The 24,863-nt window shown below is 47.6% G+C and overlaps 1 protein-coding gene across 1 annotated transcript in view; it reads right to left on the bottom strand.

The window, feature by feature from the left end:
• Positions 1 to 24,863, bottom strand: part of LOC311129384 (zinc finger protein GLI2-like) — a gene marked incomplete at its 3' end in the record, with an annotated part of 112,992 nt that overhangs the window by 17,082 nt on the left and 71,047 nt on the right. The window contains exons 4-5 of the mRNA XM_084161669.1: positions 17,666 to 17,871; positions 10,736 to 10,930 (exon numbers count right to left, since the gene is read on the bottom strand). Of these exons, the coding sequence (XP_084017795.1) occupies positions 10,736 to 10,930; positions 17,666 to 17,871 (401 nt within the window). The remainder of the gene's footprint in view (positions 1 to 10,735; positions 10,931 to 17,665; positions 17,872 to 24,863) is intronic.

Consider the following 24,863-nt stretch of genomic DNA (forward strand, 5'->3'; position numbering starts at 1 on the left):
GGTTTTGACTCCTGTGTTCCTGTGGCAATGGGTGACAGCTAGGGAGAGATAGAAAGAGACAGAGGAGGTGATAGGGGGTAGTGGCTATCGGAATACAGGGTAAGGGTAGGGGGGAGTGTCGGCCAGCTGCTGTGGGCCAACAGGTGGTGAGCATTAGTCCTGGTGTGTTGTGCTGTGGTGTGAGGGGACAGGACACACCCCAGGGCAGAGGACTGAGGGTAGTCATGGTCTGGGGGGTTATTAGGCCTAACAGGGGGCATCATCAGAGGTGCTGTAAACAGGAAGTTCTTAATAGCTCTCATCCCACCTCGCCAAAACACATGCCCTGTCACACACAGACACGCTCACACACACCAGCCGCCAACATGTCAAACACACCACTGTCAACCTGCTTTATTGGGTAAATTAGTGATCCTTCCAGGCCGTACGGATCCAGAGACCACTATACTATTCCAAACCTACGGACGTAAAAACTGTAGTTGTATACATGGTGTGTGTGCGTGTAAAAACTGAAGTCTTACGTTTTCAAACTATTACGTTGCTGAGGTGCCGAGTCGTAAAACAAAAGGCATATGTGCTTAAAGAGCTGCAGGACACAGAGGGACTCTGGCTGCTCTATGAAAACTAGCTGTAGAGATGTAAGAGATATTTATGAAAGAGTTGGCAAAAACAACAAACGGTCCTTAAGGAATGTTCCTCTATGAAGCTAATAAATAAATGTGTCATGTATAATTAGGCGTGTTGAGAAAGAGGGGGTTTGTCTCAGGGGAGGGGGGAAGAGAGGGAGTAGAGGGGGAGGAGAGAGGGGGTGGAGTGGGGAGAGGGTTGATAGCCTAATACGGCGGTGGGTTTATAGTTCTCTTTAGAAAGGTTCGGGGTGGATTCAGATTTTCCTTGAGTCTAAAGGCTCTTTCTCTCTGCCTGGGACTGGGCTGGCCCATTGTGGAGCCGCCGTGTTTGTGTGTGTGTGTGTGTGCGATGCAGCGGTCCTATTAATCTCTGCTCGCCACAGAACTGAACCTCAGGGGAGATGTGCTTATTAATGTGCCACTTTATAAAGCAGGAAACAAAACAGGGTACCGCTCGCAGCCTGGCAAGGCTGGCGCCTGCCTCCCCCCTCTGCACCTTTCCCAAAAGACTGCCTCCTACCTCCTACCCTCCAACCCCTATTACCCAGACATGGTGTCAACCGCTTTCCAAAAGACTGCTTCATACCTCCAAATCCTCCAAACCCCACCCCTATACCACCAGACAAACTGTAGTCATAACCCCCCAAACCCAAACCCATCACCACACGCCCCTATCCTCAGACAGGGTCTCAAACCCTCTCATACGTTATACCTCCAACCCCAAAATCCCCATCCGTACCCACCCCTAGACAAACTGTAGTCTCTCCCTATTCAATTCAATACAACTTCATTTTTTCCCTTAAGAGTCCCTAGTTTATGTGTTAGTCAACAGTGTGTGCATGGGAGCAGCGTTTGCTCCTCTAGCCTTGACCTGTCACACCAAGGATACACTCCTCCTGGGCCCCCCGTGTTAGAGACACAACGCACAAGGTCATTGTTGCGTCTGCTCTGCTAGAGGTCACTCAGGCAACACAAACACGGCGATGGAGTGTTTTATAGGTGGCGGGGCTCTAATTTAGGGGTACGTCAGGTTCTGGCAGCGGGGAGTGAGAAACCAGATGTTCTATGAGGTGGGATACGCTGCGGGGAGGTGGCAAAGCGCTGGCGGAGAGATATGTCCTGTTCTTTAGGTCTAGGACTCTCTCTCTGGGAGAAGAGCAGAGCACGGGGAGGTTTGGCTATAATTGGGGGATCTGGACTGATATATAGGCTCATAATTACATGCACTTCAGTGCACATTCACCAAAAAACAAAAAGGGGTCTGAGCAATTATTTTAAGCATCTGCCTTGCTGTTTTAATTGAAATGGCTTTGTGGAAAATCAGAAAACTCTAATTGGAGGGTAGTTATCCCTATAACTGCCACCCGTCCCCCCGTCCCCCCCCCCCGCACACACCAACCAGCCCTAAATCTCCCGAATGAGAGTTGGCACAGGTTCCATACACAGCACAGCACAGCACACAAAGGTAGTCTCCCTTTGTTCAGTGTAACATGCTTTAGAGGCCTGTAGCTAGTAGTTAGCCTGAGAGAATGCTATTACAATGGGATGTGGGGTCTATTTAAATGGGATCAGGAGAACCAGTGAAGCCCTGTGGAGGGCCTGGCTTTGTTGGGTCATTAGTTAGGAGTGTTGATTCACTACAGCCGCTGCTCTCTGGCTCTCTCTCTCTCTCTCTGGTCTCTCTGGTCTCTCTCTCTCTCACTCTGGTCTCTCTCTCTGGTCTCGCTCTCTCTCTTGCTCTCTCTCCTGCTCTCTCTCCCGCTCTCTCTCTCTGGTCTCTCTCTCTCTGGTCTCTCTCTCTCTGGTCTCTCTCTAGTCTCTCTCTCTCTCTCTAGTCCCTCTCTCTCTCTGGTCTCTCTCTCTCTTGCTCTCTCTCCTGCTCTCTCTCTCCCGCTCTCTCTCTACCGCTCTCTCTCTCTCTGGTCTCTCTCTCTCTCTCTCTCCCTCTCTCTGGTCTCTCTCTCTCTCTCTCTCTCTCTCTCTCTCTCTCTCCCTCTCTCTGCTGCTCTCTCTCTCTCTCTCGCCCTCTGGTCTCTTTTGCTCTCTCTCGCTCTCTCTGGTCTCTCTCTCACTTTCTCTGATCTCTCTCTCTCTGGTAGTGCTGAGCAATTATCGCCTTTTGAGGTCGGTTTGGTTTCAGTTTGATGATAAAAAATTATCATGATTTCGGTTTTGATTATTTTTTAAAACATTGAATGCACTATGCATTATGTGGGTTAAATGCTGTAACAACACAGAATAAAACAATTAATAAAAGTCCCATGATGGTAGTGACGGCCCATGTGTGAATAACCATCAGTTATTCACATTACTTTACTTAAATACAATATTTCAGTTGTTGTGTATATTACATTTGTTTTATTTGATGACTTTATTATTTCATTCCAAGTCATCTCATTTCTATAGAGCTGCTGCCTATGCTGTTGGACAAAAATCTAAATTTTTGTAATTCTTCAAAGTAAATAAGGCATACTTTTATGACTGCTGAACAAATCAAATCAAAATCAAATCAAATTTTATTGGTCACATGCGCCGAATACAACAGGTGCAGACATTACAGTGAAATGCTTACTTACAGCCCTTAACCAACAGTGCATTTATTTTAAACAAAAAAGTAAGAATAAAACAACAACAAAAAAGTGTTGAGAAAAAAAGAGCAGAAGTAAAAAATAAAGTGACAGTAGGGAGGCTATATATACAATAGAATAAAGTGACAGTAGGGAGGCTATATATACAGGGGGGTACCGTTGCATAGTCAATGTGCGGGGGCACCGGCTAGTTGAGGTAGTTGAGGTAATATGTACATGTGGGTAGAGTTAAAGTGACTATGCATAAATACTTAACAGAGTAGCAGCAGCGTAAAAAGGATGGGGTGGGGGGGGCAGTGCAAATAGTCCGGGTAGCCATGATTAGCTGTTCAGGAGTCTTATGGCTTGGGGGTAGAAGCTGTTGAGAAGTCTTTTGGACCTAGACTTGGCACTCCGGTACCGCTTGCCGTGCGGTAGCAGAGAGAACAGTCTATGACTAGGGTGACTGGAGTCTTTGACAATTTTGAGGGCCTTCCTCTGACACCGCCTGGTATAGAGGTCCTGGATGGCAGGGAGCTTTGCCCCAGTGATGTACTGGGCCGTACGCACTACCCTCTGTAGTGCCTTGCGGTCAGAGGCCAAGCAGTTGCCATACCAGGCGGTGATGCAACCAGTCAGGATACCTTGCGAAGCAACTGCTCTCTATGTATCCCCTTTTGATCGCGAATTCTTCTGTCTCGTACGTAGCAGGTGTAAAAGAAACACAGACCGGACAAGTAGCTGCGCAATTGATTATGGTCATTGTAGTTAATTATCACATTTTCTGCGTTAACTATGTAGAACATTGGCCTGTTGGAAACTACAACTCCCTACTACATTGCACAGTTCGGGCATGATCTGATCTATCTCTAGAGAAACTGCAGCGCAATGTGCACACTGAGCACACAGAAAAAACTGAACGAAATGGAATTTAAAAAATGTAACAGACATCAGTCAATTAGTTGTTTACAAAACAAAAGATAACCGACATTTCGGTTAATCGCTCAGAACTACTCTCTGGACTCTCTTTCTCTAGTAGAGTTGCTATACAGTGGTTCCACTACCTCCACTGCTCTCTGTCTCTCAGATGACCCCAGACTGAGATGAAGCATGCAGGCCCAGGCGTTGATCTTCCGAGGCGAGGGAGAGAGGGCCAGCGCGAGTCCCAATCGCCTCCCTGAACTACACCACAGCCTGGGTACCAGCCAACCAAGAGCCCCAGCCCAGCCCAGCCACCTCAGCTCCACTCTGCTCTCCTCCGAGTGGGGAGGAATGTTTATTTTCCCTGGTAAATCTCTCTAATACCATCACTGCACATTTTATTAGAGGGGGCTCGCTGCGATGATTCCCCTGTGAGCCCCTAGTGTCCTGCTGAAGCCAGACATGTGTTTGTGTGAGCACGCACACTTCTGCTGGGTGTTCATACAGTAAGTGTTTGTGTATCTAGTCAAACCAGGGGGACAAGACCCCCCTCCTTCTCTGTCCCTCCCTCACCCCCTCCTTCATCCCCAAATACTAAGATCTCTTTTTCCTCTGGCTAGATGGCAGACATTTATTTTGGCAGCAGCTATTGTCATGGGACCTTCAGTTTATTTTCCCGCCAGCAGGCTCCTCTACGGTTAGTTCTCTATGACCCCCCCCCCCCGTAATCTGTAGGACTTGTTTAAGTTTTACACTGAAACACATTTGCTTTGTGTCAAATGTTTAAAGAACCTAGTCAGTTCTTTCAGATCAGTGCAATAAAGGAGAAGTGAGGAGACAGATTGTTTAGACAAGTGAAAAAGCTTTTCCTCGTCCCCTTGGTTTGCTGTATGTGTTCTGCTGGGTACCGCAAGTTTGGCCCACAATCAGGCTGTGTAACAGCATATTATCCCCCCTTGGTTTGGCCCACTATCAGGCTGTGTAACAGCATATTATCCCCCCTTGGTTTGGCCCACTATCAGGCTGTGTAACAGCATATTATCCCCCCTTGGTTTGGCCCACTATCAGGCTGTGTAACAGCATATTATCCCCCCTTGGTTTGGCCCACTATCAGGCTGTGTAACAGCATATTATCCCCCCTTTGGCCCACTATCAGGCTGTGTAACAGCATATTATCCCCCCTTTGGCCCACTATCAGGCTGTGTAACAGCATATTATCCCCCCTTGGTTTGGCCCACTATCAGGCTGTGTAACAGCATATTATCCCCCCTTGGTTTGGCCCACTATCAGGCTGTGTAACAGCATATTATCCCCCCTTGGTTTGGCCCACTATCAGGCTGTGTAACAGCATATTATCCCCCCTTGGTTTGGCCCACTATCAGGCTGTGTAACAGCATATTATCCCCCATTTGGCCCACTATCAGGCTGTGTAACAGCATATTATCCCCCCTTGGTTTGGCCCACTATCAGGCTGTGTAACAGCATATTATCCCCCCTTGGTTTGGCCCAGTGATATGCTGTGTGCTGTGTTTGTATTAGGCCGTGTTGTCTAAGCCTGTGGTTAGTTACTGACAGATGTATTTATTTACGTGTTCATCCGCCCAGGGGCCCATCTCTTCCCCTTATCTATCAGAGATCACTCATAACATAACACGTCACGTGCAATATATTTACTTTAGGTTTACAAAGGGCTTTAGGGAACGAGGCCCAACTGGCCTCTGCCTGGTCTGCTACTAGAGGGGGAAATTGGTCTTTGTTGGTTTAGCGGAGGCTGTTCTTTCAGCCTGCGTGTCGGCCCGCCCATCACATGCGACCAGATATGAACGCGTCAGAGCACGCGTTTGGCATGGACACACACTTGGCACGGCAGCGAAGCGGAGTGTTTCAGCACGGCCCACGCTAACCAACCGACCGACGGCAGGCAGGAGAATCTGTCAGTGTTTGTTTTGTAGGCCCTGTCAAAGCAGACTGCATGTAGACTACATGGCACCCATGTCTCAGTCAGTCACACAGTGGGAGGAGGAGAGGAGCAGAAAGCTACTGGCTGCATCCCAAATGGCTCTCTATTCCCCTATAATGTATAGTGCACTACTTTTGACCAGGGCCCATAATGTGTTCTTAGAGAAAGCATTACTACTTACTTATCTACTCCCCTTCACCCTCAAAAAAGGGACCCAAAAATGTGAAAGGATGCTCACTGCTCACACAGTCAGATTATTGTTCAGATTATTGACTGTTCTCATCAATTGTTTTACACAGTATACAGTACCATACATGGGCACAGGGATGCATGGTCTTTCCTGAGCAGTTAACTCTGGTAGACTGGACTGGACCGCATCAGGGTGACATGTTTAGTGTAATTTAACCATGTTCCTGAGAAAAAGACCTGGGAGAGAGAGTGTCTGGTTTATAGATCTGCTTAATGGCAAGCTGTACAATTTACAGTAAATCCATACATTTAGCCCTATGGAGCTACGAGGATACCAGACTTTCTTAAAACTTTACTGTACTCCCCGGCGCTGCAGAATTTTCCATGAACACATTTCTCTCTTTTATTAACAACGATCACTATTTTATAGTTCAACCTTAAACCTCTAAGCCCACTCTCTCATGTCTGCAGTACCAATAGGAATCACTGGGAGGGAAAATAACCAGCCATACTTTAACTTTGGGTTCACTGAGGACTCTGCCCTTGTGGTAGGTCCAGTGAATTTATTAGAGCATAAACTGATTTTGAAATATGCATATTCATTTTATTTTATCAGCGCAAAGCTTCCAAAACAAACGTTGGGGTCTCGATGCATATGTATCACCCTCTCTGCCGTTAAATGAGTCTCTTTATTCGCCAGGCCGTCTGCTGAGCCGCTGAGCCATTAGATGGCTGGCTGGGTCAATAGAGAGGCTGTGTGTGTGGAGCTGCTAGCCTCGCTAACCGAACTAACAGAGAGCCCCAGGCCCGAGACTGCCTGGACGTTGACCACATCAAACCCAGCCAGGAGAAGGAGAGTACACCAAATAAACCTGCCAGGGGGGAGGCGAGGAAGAGGTGAGGGGGGAGGCAAGGGGAGGCGAGGAGGAGGAGAAGGCCCAGTGCTGTGCTGTGTGAGTCGGTGTCTGTGGGTGTCTGAGCAAACAGCCTCCCCAAACAACTGTGGGCAGCCAGCAGCAGTGGCCGTCACACCGTGAGAGAGGAGTGGATGGAGGAATGGAGGGACGGAGTAGTGGAGGGGGAAGGCAACAACTCTAAGCCCCAACCTAGCCGTCCGTTCTCCACCCTCCCGCCCTCTTCATGTTTGATTATGTGATTTAGGGGTAATTTCAAAGGTTAATTTCAACGGCGGTCCCGTTTTCCTAGCGTGCGCGTGTGAGGATTGATGTGTAAGCGTCACGCAGGGTGGACTGGAAGCATGACAGAGGAGTTGGAAGCACTGTTAGATGGTAGATGGCTCGCTTTCGCTCATTTTCCTTGGGTGGGTTGAGACAGGATGAAAGTGATATGGATACTACACCGGGAGTCTGTGCCTGGCAGGCAGCGACTGTATGTGTTTGATTGTCGAAAGGCATCGAAAAGGCTTACTTTCATGGACAGTTTAGTTTCGTTTTCCACTCAGCACTGTATTGCCCTTTCATACAGCTTACTGGAAGGTTCCTTGGTTCATTTAACATAAGTCAAATCCAAAAGTCTTGGTCCAGGTACTTGCAGCAATGTTAGGCCTTACTTACTATCACTCTGCTCATACAGATGTAGGATCTTAATTTGAGTCAGTTTGCTACTGCAGGAAAATAATCCTGCAGAAACAGGAAATGTGAATGATTATGTGGATTACAATTAACTGACATTTTTGTAGGGGTTAATAAAAAAATGTGTAAGGGAATATCAAGTCTGAAATTTCAAAGTGGAAATTACAAACTTCAGAAGTCTTTTTAAACCTCAAATACACTATACGTTTTAAATTGAAGGAAAGTTCTCCAGCAACAGGGTGATCAAATTAAGATCCTACATCTGTAGGTCTGGGTCCTATAACAATGCAATAACAGGCGAGTGAAACAGACTGGCAGCAAGGCTTTGGTCCCTCACCATATGTCTAACTTCTGTGAAAAGCAGGGTTGCTCGCCACTTCTCTTCTGTCACACTGTCACTGAATGACCCCTGCCTGCATCTAGCCTCTGTCCTTGCCGTTAGCTGTTGAGAACAGAGCAGGAACCACAGATTTACAGTATACCTGCCATAACACTGACTGAGAAACAGAGAAGATACAGATATTGAAGCCCTGGCATCTGCTGCTGCCTGCAATATAGTACATCCACCCCCCCCCCCCCCTTCTCTCTCCATGGTTGCCCTTTTAAGGTTACCGCTGTGAATTTGCAGGATGTTACTGATAACACTATATGACTGGCTGTGTGAATGAGAAGCCTGTGCTGGGAGAACAGTAGTGTTTTTTACGAGTCCCCAGCCTCGGGCCTTTCTGTGTTTATATAAGACCCCTGCTACGAGTCTCACTTTGATGTGGGGAAGTCTTACACACAGAAAACCACAAGAAGAAAGGGCATCTATGAAAAGCACCACATACCTGGAGATCAGCACAAAAGACGACAAGGCTGTTAGTATTTAGTAGTGTGGTATATGGATAATTAAGCAATAAGGCAGGAGGGTGTGTGGTATATGGCCAATACACCACGGCTAAAGGCTGTTCTTACGCACGATGCAATGCGGAGTGCCTGGACACAGCCCTTAGCCGTGGTATATTGGCCATACAGTGCATTCGGAAAGTATTCAGACCCCTTGACTTTTTCCACATTTTGTTACAGCCTTATTCTAAAATGGATTAAAACAAATAAATCCTCATCAATCTACACACAATACCCCATAATGACAGAAATACCTTATTTACATCAGGCACACACCTGTCTATATAAGGTCCCACAGTTGACAGTGCATGTCAGAGCAAAAACCAAGCCATGAGGTCAAAGGAATTGTCCATAGAGCACAGATCTGGGGAAGGGTCCCAAAACATTTCTGCAGCATTGACGGTCCCCAAGAACACAGTGGCCTCCATCATTCTTAAATGGAAGAAGTTGGGAACCACCAAGACTCTTCCAAGAGCTGGCCGCCCGGCCAAACTGAGCAATCAGGGGCGAAGGGCCTTGGTCAGGGAGGTGACCAAGAACCTGATGGTCACTCTGACAGAGGTCCAGAGTTCCTCTGTGGAGAGGGGAGAACCTTCCAGAAGGACAACCATCTCTGCAGCACTCCACCAATCAGGCCTTTATGGTAAAGTGGCCAGATGGAAGCCACTCCTCAGTAAAAGGCACATGACAGCCCACTTGGAGTTTGCCAAAAAAGCACCTAAAGCACTCTCAGACCATGAGAAACAAGATTCTCTGGTCTTACGAAACCAAGATTGAACTCTTTGGCCTGAATGCCAAGTGTCACGTCTGGAGGAAACCTGGCACCATCCCTACGGTGAAGCATGGTAGTGGCGGCATCATGCTGTGGGGTGTTTTTCAGCGGCAGGGCCTGGGAGACTAGTCAGGATTGAGGGAAAGATGAACGGAGCAAAGTACAGAGAGATCCTTGATGAAAACCTGCTCCAGAGCGTTCAGGACCTCAGACTGGGGCGAAGGTTCACCTTCCAACAGGACAACGACCCTAAGCACATAGGCAAGACAACGCATGAGTGGCTTCGGGACAAGTCTCTGAATGTCCTTGAGTGGCCCAGCCATAGCCCGGACTTGAACCCGATCGAACATCTCTGGAGAGACCTGAAAATAGCTGTGCAGCGATGCTCCCCATGCAATCTGACAGAGCTTGAGAGGATCTGCAGAGAAGAATGGGAGAAACTCCCCAAATACAGGAGTGCCAAGCTTGTAGCATCATACCCAAGAAGACTCCAGGCTGTATTCGCTGCCAAAGATGCTTAAAACAAATACTGAGTAAAGGGTCTGAATACTTTTTTTTTTTTATATATATACATTTGCAAAAATGTTAGGGTATTGTGTGTAGATTGATGAAAAAAAAGTTATACGTCAATTTTAGAATAAGGCTGTAATGTAACAAAATATGGAAAAAGTCAAGGGGTCTGAATACTTTCCAAATGCACTGTATATCACAAACCCCAGAGGAGCCTTATTGCTATTATAAACTGGTTACCAATGTAATTAGAGCAGTAAAAATAAATGTTTTGTCATACCTGTGGTATACGGTCTGATATACCACAGCGTTCAGCCAATCAGCATTCAGGGCATGAACCACTCAGTTTATAATTTAGAATATATGATACAACTAGCAGTGAGGTGGGAGAGTCCCACTTAGGAGAGTTAGTGTGCCCTGGGCAGTGTCTGGTCTAAAGCAGTGCACTATAACGGGCAGCGGTAGGAAACCCTGGTCGTTTAGCGCTGCTTTATCTTTTGCTTTAGACCTGTGAGACCAGGTGAAGCATTTAGCCAATTAAGGTTGGTGAGGTGATTGGTATAGTCAGGTTTGGTGTCTGGTTGGGAAAGAATCCTGCAGTGGTAGTGCACTCCAGGACCAGGTTTGCTTACACCAGATCTAGGGAATCGGGTGTCATTTGCGATACACCCCTGGTGGGTGTGTTTCAGGATTTCAGGGTGACTCACCGTCCACAGGGCTGATGTAGTCGGGCAGGTCTGCTGCTGCGGCTGCTGCTGCAGCGGCTGCCCCGGTCTGCAAGAGGAGGTCTCCGTAGGTGCTCCTGCCACTGGCCATGAGGTGGTAGTACTGTGTTGGGTTGGCCCCTGGAGGGGGAGGGGGCAGGCTGAACAGACCACGCTCCTTCAGGTGCTCATGGGTCACTGTAGGACAGAGAAAGGGAGAGAGGGGTGAGATGAAAGGCACTGGTTAACTAACCAACAATTAAAACAGGGAAGACTGGCACAGGAACAGACAGCGAGAAAGATGAAGAGACAAAGAGATACAGAGAGAGTGACAGTGAGAGAGAGGTGAAATGAGAGGACGCAGAGACAGAAAGACAGACAGACAGACACAGACAGAGACAAAAAGAGTGAGTAGACAAAGAGACAAACAGAGACACAGAGAGTGTGCATTGCTTCACAGGTTTGAAGATCTTTGCTACAGCAGATGCCTGGAGGGCAAAAGGCTTTTGGTAAAAGATGGGGGAAGTGTGAGATTTGATGGGGTGTGTGAAGTGTGAGGTTTGATGGGGTGTGAAATGTGATGTTTAATGGGGAGTGAAGTGTGGGATTTGATGGGGTGTGAAGTGTGCGGTTTGATGGGGTGTGAAATGTGAGGTTTGATGGGGTGTGAAGTGTGAGGTTTGATGGGGTGTGTAGTGTGATGTTTGATGGGGTGTGTGGTGTGAGGTTTGATGGGGTGTGTAGTGTGAGGTTTGATGGGGTGTGTAGTGTGATGTTTGATGGGGTGTGTGAATGAGGTTTGATGGGGTAAGTAGTGTGAAGTTTGATGGGGTGTGTAGTGTGAGGTTTGATGGGGTGTGTAGTGTGAGGTTTGATGGGGTGTGTGAATGAGGTTTGATGGGGTGTGTAGTGTGAGGTTTGATGGGGTGTGTAGTGTGACGTTTGATGGGGTGTGTAGTGTGAGGTTTGATGGGTGTGTAGTGTGAGGTTTGATGGGGTGTGTAGTGTGAGGTTTGATGGGGTGTATGAATGAGGTTTGATGGGGTGTGCAGTGTGAGGTTTGATGGGGTGTGTAGTGTGAGGTTTGATGGGGTGTGTAGTGTGAGGTTTGATGGGGTGTGTGAATGAGGTTTGATGGGGTGTGTAGTGTGAGGTTTGATGGGGTGTGTAGTCGGAGAGTACGACCCTGCCTTACACAGGAAGCGGCACAGGTCCTAATCCAGGCACTTGTCATCTCCCGTCTGGATTACTGCAACTCACTGTTGGCTGGGCTCCCTGCCCGTGCCATTAAACCCCTACAACTCATCCAGAATACCGCAGCCCGTCTGGTGTTCAACCTTCCCAAGTTCTCTCATGTCACCCCGCTCCTCCGCACACTCCACTGGCTTCCAGTTGAAGCTCGCATCTGCTACAAGACCATGGTGCTTGCCTACGGAGCTGTGAGGGGAACGGCACCTCGTACCTTCAGGCTCTGATCAGTCCCTACACCCATACGAGGGCATTGCGTTCATCCACCTCTGGCCTGCTGGCTCCCCTACCTCTGCGGAAGCATAGTTCCCGCTCAGCCCAGTCAAAACTGTTCGCTGCTCTGGCACCCCAATGGTGGAACAAGCTCCCTCACGACGCCAGGACAGCGGAGTCACTCACCACCTTCCGGAGACATTTGAAACCCCACCTCTTTAAGGAATACCTGGGATAGGATAAAGTAATCCTTCTACCCCCCCCCTTACCCCAACCCAAACCCCAACCCAAAAAATAAAAAAAATAAAAAAAACATTGTAAAGTGGTGATCCCACTGGCTATAAGGTGAATGCACCTATTTGTAAGTCGCTCTGGATAAGAGTGTCTGCTAAATGAAGTAAATGTAAATGTAATGTAGTGTGAGGTTTGATGGGGTGTGTAGTGTGAGGTTTGATTGGGTGTGTAGTGTGAGGTTTGATGGGGTGTGTAGTGTGAGGTTTGATGGGGTGTGTAGTGTGAGGTTTGATGGGGTGTATGAATGAGGTTTGATGGGGTGTGTAGTGTGAGGTTTGATGGGGTGTGTAGTGTGAGGTTTGATGGGGTGTGTAGTGTGAGGTTTGATGGGGTGTGTAGTGTGAGGTTTGATGGGGTGTATGAATGAGGTTTGATGGGGTGTGTAGTGTGAGGTTTGATGGGGTGTGTAGTGTGAGGTTTGATTGGGTGTGTAGTGTGAGGTTTGATGGGGTGTGTAGTGTGAGGTTTGATGGGGTGTGTAGTGTGAAGTTTGATGGGGTGTGTGAATGAGGTTTGATGGGGTGTGTAGTGTGAGGTTTGATGGGGTGTGTAGTGTGAGGTTTGATGGGGTGTATGAATGAGGTTTGATGGGGTGTGTAGTGTGAGGTTTGAAGGGGTGTGTGAATGAGGTTTGATGGGGTGTGAGGTTTGATGGGGTGTGTAGTGTGCGGTTTGATGGGGTGTGTAGTGTGCGGTTTGATGGGGTGTGTAGTGTGAAGTTTGATGGGGTGTGTGAATGAGGTTTGATGGGGTGTGTAGTGTGAGGTTTGATGGGGTGTGTAGTGTGAGGTTTTATGGGGTGTGTAGTGTGAGGTTTGATGGGTGTGTAGTGTGAGGTTTGATGGGGTGTGTAGTGTGAGGTTTGATGGGGTGTATGAATGAGGTTTGATGGGGTGTGTAGTGTGAGGTTTGATGGGGTGTGTAATGTGAGGTTTGATGGGGTGTGTAGTGTGAGGTTTGATGGGGTGTGTAGTGTGAGGTTTGATGGGGTGTGTAGTGTGAGGTTTGATGGGGTGTGTGAATGAGGTTTGATGGGGAATTTGAATGAGGTTTGATGGGGTGTGTAGTGTGAGGTTTGATGGGGTGTGTAGTGTGAGGTTTGATGGGTGTGTAGTGTGAGGTTTGATGGGGTGTGTAGTGTGAGGTTTGATGGGGTGTATGAATGAGGTTTTATGGGGTGTGTAGTGTGAGGTTTGATGGGTGTGTAGTGTGAGGTTTGATGGGTGTGTAGTGTGAGGTTTGATGGGGTGTGTAGTGTGAGGTTTGATGGGGTGTATGAATGAGGTTTGATGGGGTGTGTAGTGTGAGGTTTGATGGGGTGTGTAGTGTGAGGTTTGATGGGGTGTGTAGTGTGAGGTTTGATGGGGTGTGTAGTGTGAGGTTTGATGGGGTGTGTGAATGAGGTTTGATGGGGTGTTTGAATGAGGTTTGATGGGGTGTGTAGTGTGAGGTTTGATGGGGTGTGTGAATGAGGTTTGAAGGGGGTGTGTAGTGTGAGGTTTGATGGGGTGTGTAGTGTGAGGTTTGATTGGGTGTGTAGTGTGAGGTTTGATGGGGTGTGTAGTGTGAGGTTTGATGGGGTGTGTAGTGTGAAGTTTGATGGGGTGTATGAATGAGGTTTGATGGGGTGTGTAGTGTGAGGTTTGAAGGGGTGTGTGAATGAGGTTTGATGGGGTGTGAGGTTTGATGGGGTGTGTAGTGTGCGGTTTGATGGGGTGTGTAGTGTGCGGTTTGATGGGGTGTGTAGTGTGAAGTTTGATGGGGTGTGTGAATGAGGTTTGATGGGGTGTGTAGTGTGAGGTTTGATGGGGTGTGTAGTGTGAGGTTTTATGGGGTGTGTAGTGTGAGGTTTGATGGGTGTGTAGTGTGAGGTTTGATGGGGTGTGTAGTGTGAGGTTTGATGGGGTGTATGAATGAGGTTTGATGGGGTGTGTAGTGTGAGGTTTGATGGGGTGTGTAATGTGAGGTTTGATGGGGTGTGTAGTGTGAGGTTTGATGGGGTGTGTAGTGTGAGGTTTGATGGGGTGTGTGAATGAGGTTTGATGGGGAGTTTGAATGAGGTTTGATGGGGTGTGTAGTGTGAGGTTTGATGGGGTGTGTGAATGAGGTTTGAAGGGGGGGTGTAGTGTGAGGTTTGATGGGGTGTGTGAATGAGGTTTGATGGGGTGTGTAGTGTGAGGTTTGATGTGTGTGTGAATGAGGTTTGATGGGGTGTGTAGTGTGAGGTTTTATGGGGTGTGTAGTGTGAGGTTTGATGGGGTGTGTAGTGTGAGGTTTGATGGGGTGTGTGAATGAGGTTTGATGGGGTGTGTGGTGTGAGGTTTGATGGGGTGTGTAGTGTGAGGTTTGATGGGGTGTATGAATGAGGTTTGATGGGGTGTGTAGTGTGAGGTTTGATGGGGTGTGTAGTGTGAGGTTTGATGGGGTGTGTAGTGTGAGGTTTTATGGGGTGTGTAGTGTGAGGTTTGATGGGTGTGTAGTGTGAGGTTTGATGGGTGTGTAGTGTGAGGTTTGATTGGGTGTGTAGTGTGAGGTTTGATGGGGTGTATGAATGAGGTTTGATGGGGTGTGTAGTGTGAGGTTTGATGGGGTGTGTAGTGTGAGGTTTGATGGGGTGTGTAGTGTGAGGTTTGATGGGGTGTGTAGTGTGAGGTTTGATGGGGTGTGTGAATGAGGTTTGATGGGGTGTTTGAATGAGGTTTGATGGGGTGTGTAGTGTGAGGTTTGATGGGGTGTGTGAATGAGGTTTGAAGGGGGTGTGTAGTGTGAGGTTTGATGGGGTGTGAGAATGAGGTTTGATGGGGTGTGTAGTGTGAGGTTTGATGTGTGTGTGAATGAGGTTTGATGGGGTGTGTAGTGTGAGGTTTTATGGGGTGTGTAGTGTGAGGTTTGATGGGGTGTGTAGTGTGAGGTTTGATGGGGTGTGTGAATGAGGTTTGATGGGGTGTGTAGTGTGAGGTTTGATGGGGTGTGTAGTGTGAGGTTTGATGGGGTGTATGAATGAGGTTTGATGGGGTGTGTAGTGTGAGGTTTGATGGGGTGTATGAATGAGAGAGTAAAGGAAGAAGACATTCCTGCTCTTCTCCTGTGTCATACATAAATGAACTGCGACAGACTATCTGCTCACACACACACACAATAATAATAGTGAAGACACCAAAACTATGAAATAACACATATGAAATCATGTAGTAACCAAGAAAGTGTTAAACAAATCAAAATATATTTTATTTGTGAGATTCTTCAAAGTAGCCACCCTTTGTCTTGATGACAGCTTTGCACACTCTTGGCATTCTTCACTATTATTCTACAATGTAGAAAATAGTAAAAATAAAGAAAAACCCTTGAATGAGTAGGTGTGTCCATACTTTTGACTGGTACTGTATATAAAATGTAAATGTGATGTAATTTACAATGTATGATATTAATCCAGTTTAAAAAAAATAAAGATAGACTAATTATTTTTCTAAAAGCAACAAAAAAAGTAACAAAACAAGAAATGATGCAAACAACTGATGGTTTCTCATGAAAGTGAAAATAAACAGAGAAATATGGTTTTCAAAGCTGATCTTGTTAAATCGTTTTCAAAATAAAGTAAAAGAGAACAGGCATGTGTTTGTGCTGGCCAGGAGGCCCACAGAGAAGCTTTAGTTTCTCCTCACCTGTTGGATCACATAACCACTTCCAGTAGAGCTGCTTTGTGTAGACTGGACACACACACTAAAGATGGTGGAGGGTAGTGGATAGGACAGACACACTAAAGATGGTGGAGGGTAGTGGATAGGACAGACACACTAAAGATGGTGGAGGGTAGTGGATAGGACAGACACACTAAAGATGGTGGAGGGTAGTGGATAGGACAGACACACTAAAGATGGTGGAGGGTAGTGGATAGGACAGACACACTAAAGATGGTGGAGGGTAGTGGATAGGACAGACACACTAAAGATGGTGGAGGGTAGTGGATAGGACAGACATACTAAAGATGGTGGAGGGTAGTGGATAGGACAGACACACTAAAGATGGTGGAGGGTAGTGGATAGCCTTTTAGCCAGCTATATCTCTCAGCCTTTTAGCCTCTCAGGCGGCTCTATCTCTCAGCTGGCTCTATCTTTTAGCCTCTCAGGCGGCTCTATCTCTCAGCTGGCTCTATCTTTTAGCCTCTCAGGCGGCTCTATCTCTCAGCTGGCTCTATCTTTTAGCCTCTCAGGCGGCTCTATCTCTCAGCTGGCTCTATCTTTTAGCCTCTCAGGCGGCTCTATCTCTCAGCTGGCTCTATCTTTTAGCCTCTCAGGCGGCTCTATCGCTCAGCTTTTTAGCCTCTCTCTAGTCTCTTCAACCTGTTGTTGTATTAGGGTTGTGAGGACAGGCCTGTCATCATATGAACTCCATACAGGGGAGGGAAATGGGCTTTGTTTGTCTTTGCTAATTTCCATGGTTTCCGATACCTAAACATTTGTTCACACGCTTATACACACATTCTAACGCGTGCATGTGTACACATACACTCTCACACACATCCCATTACATGAGAGGATGAAAGGAGAACGTTTTAATGTATCAGAGTGTAAGACTAATTATCACAGTATGGTGGGTACTGTAGTGTGTAAACAACTTAACAACATATACCAGGTGTGTTCTGGGAGATGTTGTGTGCAAGACGTGTGTGTTTATAGTGACAACTATCTTATATACTAGTCTTATGTCCCTCAAACACAGTCTGATCCTCTCATCTTTTTTATATATTTTTATTTAACTAGGCAAGTCAGTTAAGAATAAATTCTTATTTACAATGACGGCCTACACTGGCCAAACCCGGACGACGCTGGGCCAATTGTGCGCCGCCCTATGGGACCCAATCACGGCCGGTTGTGATACAGCCTGGAATCGAACCAGGGGGTCTGTAGTGACGCCTCAAGCACTAAGATGCAGTGCCTTAGACCGCTGCGCCACTTGGGAGCCATCTCACCTTAATGCTAAAACAAATATGTCTGTAAATCTATCAATCTGCCTTATCGTTAGCATTTGTATACATATAATTTATAATCTGACAGATATGGGCTGTGATCTGATGTAGAAAATGTAGTTTTTTATTATTTGTTTTAATGCTCTCTTACAGTAAGATCCCCTATAACTGCCAGGAGATTGCATGTGTGTCTGTGTGCGTGTGTGTCTCACCTTCTGCGGGGCTGAGTCCACGGGCAGCTGAGATCATGGACAGGGTAGGACTGCTGTGCATGGAGCGGAGGTAGTGCTCCATGTGTGGGTTGATGTAGGGGTGAGGGGGGCTGAAGGGGGACTCCCCCGTCCCTGCTGCCTGTGGGGACAGACGGATCAGAGAGATGCCGTCTGAGATGACCGGGCTGCTGGCTAGGCCTTGAGGTCTGGCGAGAGAGAGGGAGAGAAAAGAGGTGGAAAATTTGTTAATGACAGAAATAGAGAGTGAAAGAGACAACCACCGACAAGCAGATTGCTGTTTAAAGTGAAGACCTTGAAAGAGTAATGCAAAACTGTGAAGTAAAACTGAATTTTTGTGAATTGTGGTTTACGTGTGGGTACCAGTCAGGTCTGTCCCTGAAACCAGTTCCACTACTACCCCCATTACTGATGTGTCACAGTGATCCCCTCTTGTATTGCTACTAGAGCTCCTATGAAAAAGCCTACTGTTTGGGTGTCTGTTTGGTTGGGCACAGCCAAGGTGTCTCTCATATTGGTACTTAAAGCTTTTACAAGACAGCACATCCATCCGCCCACCTTCAAGCTACCATATTAATAAAACAAGATACTGTCACACCCTGGCAATGGGACTCTAGTTGTTGAGCCAGGGTGTGTTTGTTCTATGTGGTGTGTTTCTATGTTGGGGGTTCTGGTTTGTTGTTTTCTATGTTTGCCTTAGTGACTCCCAATCAGAGGCAACGAGTGTCAGCTGTTCGTTGGTTGTCTCTGATTGGGAGCCATATTTAAACTGTCTGTTTTTCATTCGGGTTTGTGTGATTTTGTTCCGTTAAGGTTTGTGTTGTGTATAACTTCAGGACGTCACGCATCGTTGTTTATTGTTTTGTGTCGTGTTCAGTACAAATAAAGTATGTACGCTTATTACGCTGCGCCTTGGTCCGCTTCATCATGTGTCAACGATCGTGACAGAAAATCCCACCAAGATGTGACCAAGCAGCGTGTCCAGGAGCCATCGCCAGGGAGATCCCTAACAGATCTCCTTCGCCTCCTCGACTGGGTCAAGCCGAGTGAGCAGGAGAAGTGCTTGACCTTGTGGCAGAAGGGCGAAAGGCTGGCGAGGGACATGGAGACCTGGTCCACGGGTAGGGGAGACGCCCAGAATTTTTTTAGGGGGGGGCTAACGCCGTGGACGACGGGCCAGCAGGAGACCGCGGCAGAGCGGCCCAGCGGATTGGCAGAGGAGGACGCCAGGTTATGGGAGTCACTGGTCACCAGGGGGAAGGAGGTTGTAGAGGCACGGCGAGAGGTACTGGCGTGTGTTGCCAGTCCGGTCCGGCCTGTTCCTGATCCCCACGTAGGGCCAGTGGTGTGTGTTCCCAGTACGGTCCGGCCTGTTCCTGCCACTCGCACCAAGTCAGTGGTGCGCGTCGTCAGCCCGGTCCGGCCCATTCCTGCTCCCCGCACCAAGTCAGTGGTGCACGTCGTCAGCCCGGTCCGGCCCATTCCTGCTCCCTGCACCAAGTCAGTGGTGCGCGTCGTCAGCCCGGTCCGGCCCATTCCTGCTCCCCGCACCAAGTCAGTGGTGCGTTTCGTCAGCCCGGCTCGGCCCGTTCCTGCTCCCCGCACCAAGTCAGGGGTGCGCTTCGACAGCCCGGCTCGGCCCGCTCCTGCTCCCCACACCAAGCCAGTGGTGTGCGTCGTCAGTCCGGCACGGCCCGTGCCTGTTCCACCGGTGGCTGGTCCGGCACCGGTCAGAGGCTTCACGTCGGAGCTAGAGCAATCCGCTCCACCAGTGTTCAGTCCAGCTCCGGCCAGCAGGGCCAGACCGGACCAGGGGTACTTGGGGGGGTTAGAGAAGGAGTGGGGGTCAAGCCCGGAGCCAGAACCGCCGCCGAGGAGGTATGCCCACCCAGCCCTCCCCTGTTTTGCTCTTTTTGAGGCGCGGTCGCAGTCCGCGCCTTTAGGGGGGGGTACTGTCACACCCTGGCAATGGGACTCTAGTTGTTGAGCCAGGGTGTGTTTGTTCTATGTGGTGTGTTTCTATGTTGGGGGTTCTGGTTTGTTGTTTTCTATGTTTGCCTTAGTGACTCCCAATCAGAGGCAACGAGTGTCAGCTGTTCGTTGGTTGTCTCTGATTGGGAGCCATATTTAAACTGTCTGTTTTTCATTCGGGTTTGTGGGATTTTGTTCCGTTAAGGTTTGTGTTGTGTATAACTTCAGGACGTCACGCATCGTTGTTTATTGTTTTGTGTCGTGTTCAGTACAAATAAAGTATGTACGCTTATTACGCTGCGCCTTGGTCCGCTTCATCATGTGTCAACGATCGTGACAGATACAGTGATTGAAGTGGAGTCAGAGGTAATATAGCCCACAGGTCACAGTCAGTGGGATATATATTTTTCATCTGTTGGCAGGTAACTAGCAGGACTGCTTGTAGAAACACAGCCAGGCTGCTGTAACTCTTGATAGCTACCCCCTGAAGACAGAACTGAACACTGAATACAGTACAGTCTGTCTGCTGGCCGCTGGCACAGTTCTTTGAACTGTCTATGGCAAAACTAGTTATTTGAAGCGGCATGCTACTCCTCCTGTGAATCTGGTTGTTGGGTCATTATATTTTCAAATGGGTCTAACTGAAACCTCAGTGTGTGGTGGGCCAGGCAGTAGAGCACCTGGAAACAGGGAGTGACCGCCACTCAGAGGAAGAAAGACTGCCGGACACCACTCAAGAGGTCTGTAGACTACTGCACTTACATTCAGATGAAGAACTTGTTCAACTCCATCCTCTTGCAAAAACAACAGTGAAAGGTAGAAGCCAAGAGACTAGAATGTATTTTGCTAGAAGCCAAAATACACTAATTCTTATGCTGCAATTCATCCACACCCCTCCACTGTCTGTCTGTTGCTATTGAGACATGCAGGCTGCTCCTCCTAACCGAGGAGTCGATGTGTCAGGAGTAGTTTTTAAATAAAGCAGTACCACGTCCTCACACTTCATTAGTCTTCAGTCACTTTCCAAGCAGGAGGAAATGACCACTAATGAGTCACAGTCTGCTGTCCACCGAGGGAGGGTGGAGGAGAGTGGAGGAGGGTGGGGCAGTGAGGTGGGGGAGGATAGTGGAGAGTGGGAGAGGGTGGGACAGAGAGTTGGGGGAGGATAGTGGAGAGTGGGAGAGGGTGGTATAGTGAGGTGGGGGAGGATAGGGGAGAGTGGGAGAGGGTGGGACAGTGAGGTGGGGGAGGATAGTGGAGAGTGGGAGAGGGTGGGACAGTAAGGTGGGGGAGAATAGTGGAGAGTGGGAGAGGGTGGGACAGTGAGGTGGGGGAGGATAGGGGAGAGTGGGAGAGGGTGGGACAGTGAGGTGGGGGAGGATAGTGGAGAGTGGGAGAGGGTGACACAGTGAGGTGGGGGAGGATATGGGAGAGTGGCCTCCCGAGTGGCGCAGTGGTCTAAGGCACTGCATTGCAGTGCTAGCTGTGCCACTAGAGATCCTGGATCCAGGATAGGGGTGAGTGGGGATGGTGGGGTTGGGGGCTCAGAGTACAAGAATTGAGTCTGCTCAACTGATGAGTTGCAGGGTGTGCAGGCAACACACAAAAAACTACTGAAATTATCTTGCTTTGTCATAAATAAGCTAGTATAAACAACAATGTTTTAACATCCATTAGTTATCATGATAATAATTCATATTAGATACAACTTGGACATTGGACTTAAAACACACAGATATGTGCCAAGAGCACATGAGGTAAAAAAGAGATGAAATACTGATACGGTTTCTTCCTGTAAAATCTGTGGATTTGGGTATACTGATCTCTAAATCACTGAAATCCACAGGGATGACAGGCTGGCCGAGGCTGGTTGCGGGTCTGAAAGGTGGGTCTGAGATGTTAGCGTTCTTGGAAAGGCCTGGATTCACCTCAGTCTCTCATTAAACCTCTCTGTATTGGAGCCAAACTGCCCCAACCCAACCCAACACAGGCCTTGTTGCTTCCTCCGTTTCCAGTAAACGCCTACAGACAACCAGCCTTGTCTGAAGGCCAACTTTCTGCCGTCAACACCCTCCAATGGAGGCCCATAAAGAGGTCTCTGTCCTGTTCTGGGGGTGCTGAGAAGAAACAGACGCCGATTCCCTCCCCTTGGAGCGTCCACACACAGCGCAGAGTTAGAGAGAGGCCTGCTTGAGTTCTGGAGATTAGTGTCCGGCTTTGCTGACGCTCCGGGTTTCGCAAAACTGCTACCAGAGCGCTCTTATCTATTTGGGTAATTTATTACGGACCGTACTTTTTGGTTACCGTCCTTCATGTTTAGCCCCAGTGTACCCTGTTAACGCTGTGCTGTGGGGAGAACGTAATTTGGTAGCAGCGGTGGGATCTGGGATCTGTGGTGTGATGACCCCAAAGAGCCTTTAGAGCCGGCTGACTCTCCTGTGGTTCCGACCTCAGCCACAGCAGATCAACACACGGAGTACACAAGTGAACATTTTCAAATAAGCCATTTCTTAATCAAAATGTAAAGCCTGTTAAGAGGCCAATGTTGTGTGTATACAGTAAATACTGTACAGTGGCTTTGGACCTCTTTCAAGTATTTGCAACTATAAGTCAGTATACTTAATTGAAACTGTGAAATTGAAATTGGCTAGTTTGTGGAGGCTGTGAATGCTCTCCCTTATGGAAGCCCCCTCCCAGATGGAATCTAAACAAGCTTGAAGTTCAAAAACTATGAACCACAACTAACCTGACTGGTGCAAAATGAATACCTCCCAGACTCAAGTGATTTATTTGATCAGAGCTCAAATGGAGACATGACAAACCATATACCTTTCTTAAAGTCCTTCAATTCCTTTGTTTCAATGGTAAAACATTTCAGAATGTCTTTTTTTCCCAATGGGGTTCTCTGAGCTTTAAAATACCCCAATAACACAACGCAGTGTTCACACATCGTCTCAATCAACAAAACCGTATTTGTCTGTCACAGTATGACACCAGAACACATACAGGACATAAATCATGCAAACTACCATGTGCGTGTTTGAGTCCGTGATAATACGGTTAAATGTACTACCTTGGTCTGTCAAGGGACAACAAATAGGAGACCTCTCTGACAGCTACTAAAGTCTTGTTGAAACGCCCTCTTTCTGACAAGACGTTACTTGAACTGTTTTTCCACAGACATGTCTTAGTCACAGACAGGGTACAGATGTAGGATCTTAATTTGAGCCAGTTTGATACAGCAGGAAAATAATCCTGCAGAAACAGCAAATGTGAATTATTATGTGGATTATAATGAATGAACATTTTTGTAGGGGTTGATCAAGGGCAAATCAAGTCTGACATTTCAAAGTGGAAATTACAAACTTTAGAAGCTTTTTTAAACCTCAAATACATTACATTTGTGTCAAGAACTGCACCGCTGCTGGGTTTTTCATGCTCAACAGTTTCCTGTGTGTATCATGAATGGCCCATCACCCAAAGGACATCCAGCCAACTTGACACAACTCAGGCTTTTCTAGGAGTTCTTAATTTTTTGTAAACTCAGTGTATGTTGTAGGAGGAGGAGCAGGGGCGGACTTAGTGATTTGGAGGCCCCCGGAAGACGCCAGTCTGACTACCCCACCCCCTCTTCTGCCTAATGGTAAGTCCATCACTGAGGAGTAAAAGGGGGAGAGAGTGATTCAAGAAAGTGAGGACACACAAACTACATTACAGTACATTTCCAATTCAGGTAATTGTTGTTTGCTTCACTGGATGATTACGAGCTTGTAGCTAGCTACACTGTCATCCCATTGTTGGATTCCTAGTGTGAGAAAAAGTGCATTTGGACAAGGGATTGCTTGTTTTAGCTTCAAAAGTCTATGAGTAAGTGCATACCTTTTGTGTATGCATGTCAAGTACAGGGGACAGGGGAGGGGGCACATTTCTGTGCGGTCCTTTTGGTGTGGGGCAGGGCAGTAGATGAGGCTGGTTAGGGCCACCTGTACCTATTCAACACCTTAAGTGCTCTCAGTTATTTTCTGTAACTCCAGGGTTGGGGAACGGGTAGTAAAGGAAGCCTTTGTCTGGACTGACAGACAGACAGAAGCCTTTACCTCTCTTCCTCAACACTGAAGGTTATTTGAATTCAGGCATCCTGTTTCAGTAGATCTCTCTCTACTCTCTCTGCCTGGCTGGCTGGAACCGCCAACAAGCTAAGAAGTTAGTATTTGCCTCTCTGGCATGTTGTTCCCTACTGGCTCAGTGGATGAATTACGACGTGACACACTCTCGTCTGTACTTCTGGGCAGGTGCTCCCATTGAGATAAATCACTGTGGTTGAATCTCAAATAGCACCCTATTCCCTATAAAGTGCACTATTTTGACCAGGGCCCATAGGACTTAAGTCAAACGTTTTGTCCTATAAAGGGAATTGGGTGCCATTTGGGACGCTACCCGTGTTACCCTGCAGGGGCTGGGGCTGCAGTGAGCTCCTACTGTAGTTGTGTTTGAGACCCTTCATCAGGATGCTGAGGATTTGGACTCAAACTTTGAAACATATATTATTCTTTATGTACAACAGACAAAGGGATGAGGATGACCTAAAACATAGGACAGTAGCTAGTATGCAAAGACACAGTTCTCTTTTATTCTGATTCAACTTGGTGACTTCCGCAGTTCTTCAAACCAAGTGCAAATGATCTAAGGGACATTAGATAAATCTTGATTCATCTGTTGATTTGCAACAGCCTTTAATTTGACTGATGGCTGCTTCTGTCCTTTCATGAATTAATTCCTTACAATAATTCACAGGAACTGTTAAATCCTCCCATTACCAGAGTGAAGACTTGAACCAACACTGTAAAAAACTACAGAATGACACCCAATCAGCATGCTCGGGATCAACCCCATCTTTCCACACTAACCAATCAGCATGCTCAGGATCGGCGTCCCTTCTAACGCTAACCAATCAGCACACTCAGGAACAGCACGCTAACCAAGCCAAACAAAGATAAAAACAAATGGCTGATCTGGAAAATCCATTTAATCAACACATTCCAAGGCCAGACTGATTGCCTGGTAAACTGGACCGCATCTGTTTGTGTAAAGGAGTGGTGCTGGCTGCAGCTCCACCACACAAAACCTTGGGGCAGAATCCTGCTAAGCTCAATGCTGCAATTTACAACTGCCTCCCTCTCTCAAAAATAATAAATAGCAGTCCTGCTGG

This window comes from Coregonus lavaretus (assembly GCF_964263955.1).
Source record: "Coregonus lavaretus genome assembly, chromosome: 5".
In the NCBI taxonomy this organism is placed as follows: domain Eukaryota; kingdom Metazoa; phylum Chordata; class Actinopteri; order Salmoniformes; family Salmonidae; genus Coregonus; species Coregonus lavaretus.